The 3,532-nt window shown below is 48.2% G+C and overlaps 1 protein-coding gene across 6 annotated transcripts in view; it reads right to left on the bottom strand.

The window, feature by feature from the left end:
• TMPO (thymopoietin) overlaps positions 1-618 on the bottom strand; it is a 30,846-nt gene extending 30,228 nt beyond the window's left edge. For all 6 annotated transcript variants that reach the window (XM_015421526.1, XM_015421534.1, XM_015421542.1 and 3 more), the window contains exon 1: positions 228-618. In XM_015421526.1, coding sequence (XP_015277012.1) covers positions 228-485 — 258 coding nt within the window. In that variant the 5' untranslated portion in view covers positions 486-618. The remainder of the gene's footprint in view (positions 1-227) is intronic.
• Positions 619-3,532: the final 2,914 nt, after the last annotated feature.

Raw genomic sequence — 3,532 nt, 5'->3', positions numbered from 1 at the left:
TGGCATCCGAAGGCAGCCGCCGAGACTCGCTCGTTCTCTCCACGTGCAAGCACCGTCTCCTCCCCGCCCCCACCATGACAAAACATGGCGCCGCCCCCCTCACAGAAAGCGGGAAAACTCTATACCACCCCATTGACGCTCACAGGAGACAGCCCTCCGTACACGGCCTGCTATCCCCCCACCCTTTGCCCGACCACAGAAAAGAAACGAGACGCGCTGACGCTCACCCGGCCCACGGCAGCATTGCCGCCGCCTCCTGCTCTGTTCCTGATGGCGAGCGGAGTTGTCTCTCGCTCCTCATCGCTAGAGAAGTCGGGCTGCGCTGGGGCTCCAGGCGCGTTGCGGGCGGTTAGGTGCTGAAGGTAGAGCTGCACATAGACGTCCTTACGCTGCTCGCCCCCCGGCAGGCTCACATTGTTCGCGATCAGCTCGCTCTTCAGCTTCTCCTTGGTCAGCACCGACGGGTCCTCCAGGAACTCGGGCATCGCCAGGCTCGGGGCTCTGTCGCCGCCCTCCCAGGAGACAGCGAACAGAGGAAAACGCCAACAAAGAGGAAGAGGAGGGGGGGTGGGAGAAGGGAAGAGGAACAACCTGGCCCCAACTCCTTCACAGCGCGCACGAGCCGCTTTCCCTGCTCACCAATAAAGCGCTCCCAGATTGGTCGCCAGAAACACAAAGGCGCCCTCCTATTGGCTCTACGGCGGAGAGGAGCGGCGCGCGGGTTCCCATCAGAATTAGAGCTTTGCGTGAGCTCTGGTTACGCAGTTTAAATTCAGCTAGGCGGGAGTGGAGGCTGTGCTGCGAAAGCGGGTTCCCTTTCCCTCCCAATGAAGGGCTCTGATTGACAGGAGGCGGAAGTGAGAATGAGGCGGCCGTAGGGAGCGTTCATTTCTCTCTCTCTCATAACGTGTACAGAAAAGGCTTTCTGAGTGGAGATTGCCCCAGGGTGGGGAGAGAGGCCGGTGGGGTGTCCTGTTCCCAGAGACTTCGTAAGAACCGCGTGCAGCCCTTGTTTACAACAACGGGTTGTAGCTTGTGGTTTAGTTGTTAAAAACCATCAACAGTTTTCTTGAATGCGTTGTGGGTGGTATTGTTTCGTGCCAGAGCAGCACCTTGGATGCCATTCAGATCTTGGTAGGGTTTTTTTTGCATCAAGTACTAGGTCCAGGTAACAGCGTTCCATGCGCCTTGGTGTTTAGTCATGCCGGCCACATGGCCACGGAAATGTCTTCGGACAGCGCTGGCTTTTCGGCTTTGAAACGGGGCGCAACCCTAGAGTCGGATTCGACTTGCTTTCAAGCGAGGGAACCTTCACCTTACTAGATCCAGGGGTGGCCAAACTGCAGCTCAGGAGCCGCATGTGCCTCTTTCATAAAAAGCAAATTTGCATGTTTTTCAATAAAAATGTGTGTGTAATATTTGTCCATGTCTTGCAGCTCTTAAACATCTGATGTTTATTCTGTGTGACAGTTATGTTAAGCAAGTTTGGCCACCCCTGTTAAACTCACTGCATAGAACTCAAGATGGGTAGCTGTGTTTGTCTGTAGCAGGAGAAAAGAGTAAGAGTCCAGTAGCACCTTAATTTGTGGTAGGGTATGAGCTTTCCTGAGTCACTGCTCACTTGTTCAGATACCTGAAGAGGTAGAGGGTGGGCAGCAATTAGTATACGACATCATGAAGATGTTTAACAGATACAAGGACCAAACAGTAATAACAAGCTTAGCTTATATGGTCACCATCTGCCTGGATCCAATTCTGGAATCTGCCTATATGTATGGACTGGTAACTTCCATTTCAATGTATCTGAAGAAGTTTGTCTTAAAGGTGCCACTGGACTCTAACTTTCTTCTGTTGCTTCAGTCCAACATGGCTACCCTACCCACCTGAATCTGGTCTTTAAAGTATTACTGGACTCAAATCTAGCCCCAGATAAAATCATGAAAGTTGGGGGCAAGCTGCCAAGGGAAGTAATTTAAAGCAGCCATCAAAGGCACTACTTTTCAGAGCGGATCCACTGATTCAGAAAAACCAAATAATTCAGTAGTTTCTTGGCTACTCCAGAATGCAGGTAAGATTTCAATGATCTCTGTGCTTCAAAAACTCACAAAGACTCCCACCCTTTCACCTTCATGTGCTAACAGTTAGGATAGGAAGTTTTTGACATATGGACACTCAAACATGCATCTGATTATTGAGATGACGGCCTGTGTCCAATCACAGTTCCTCCAACAGAATGGCATGCCAAAGGGTGGTGGCAGTTTCCAATTATTCACCCTCCCACTGCAGACTCTCACTGTGCCCGTGAATGCAGTTCATGCTTTTCCACTGACCCTTACAAGCAGAATTTCAGGGGGCTGCCACAGGAGATGGAAATTGGTGGATGTTTGGCTAATATGTCTGGAGTTGGTGGATGTTTGGCTAATATGTCTGTATCAGCAGCGCTGAGGGGGTTACAAAGAATTATGTTTATTAACTAAAACGTACCTCATCTTTCCTACCATCTACAGTTGCTCAGGGCATTTTACATAACAAGTGCTGTACAAAATAAAATACAGTCAAAAATTTAAAACACAAATAAACTGTCCAAATGTGCCAGTGGGATGTGTACTGGTTAGTGTCAGACTAGCATCTGGGAAACCCACATTTGAATCCCTCCTCTATTATGGAAGCTTGCTGGGTAACCTTGGGCCAGTCAGTCTAACATACTTCACAGGGTTGTTCCCTCTAAGCTGAGTTAGGATGAGCCAGCTCAGAGGTTTTTATCCTCCAGCTCACACCTTTTTTTGTCCTAGCTAAGGAAGGAGGGCTCCAGTGCAAACTAATTCATGCAGTCACCAGATCACCCGCTCACAACTTTAATGCCAGTGGCTCACAAAGTAGAATTTTTGCTCACAAGACTTCACAGCTTAGAGGGAGCCTTGTGAGGATAAAATGGAGGAGGGCAATATAAGATAGTGAGAAAGGATATAAAGGAGGAAAATAATTTATTTGCTTAAAAATGTTTTATGCCACCTCTCTTGGAACCTGCCCAAACAAAACATTAAAAGATATTAATTAAAATCTGGCACTGGGAAAAAAAATAAACCCAGACCAGCATAAATATAGAGAATATAAAACCTTAAACCGTCTTAAAATAAGTTACCAGACTTAAACAGTGTTTAAAAAAACCCAATCCAATAATTAAATGTCTAGGTGAACAGAAACATTTTGGCCTGGTGCCTAAAACAGAGCAGCCTAGGAAAGAAGTGAGTCTCAAGGGGAAGGGCATTCCACAAGCAGGATTCCACTACTGGAAAAGCCCTGTCTCAGGTTGCCATCTGCTTCACCTTTTAAGGCATGGGCACAGGCAGCAGGGCTTGTGAGGCACATCTTAACTGCTAGGCTGGACAGTATGGGAGGAGGTGGTCTTTCAAGTACCCTAGCCTCAAGCCTTTTAGGTCAAAACCAGCACTTAATTTGTGCCCAAAAATAAATGGGCAGCCAGTGCAGATCTTTCAGCACTGGAGTGATACGATATCTGCATCTATGACGG

The sequence above is a fragment of the Gekko japonicus genome, unplaced genomic scaffold, assembly GCF_001447785.1.
Source record: "Gekko japonicus isolate JY-2015 unplaced genomic scaffold, Gekko_japonicus_V1.1 scaffold684, whole genome shotgun sequence".
Taxonomy (NCBI): Eukaryota; Metazoa; Chordata; class Lepidosauria; order Squamata; family Gekkonidae; genus Gekko; species Gekko japonicus.
Note: the sequence above shows the minus strand (reverse complement) of the source record. Positions and strands in the feature narration are given on the sequence as shown.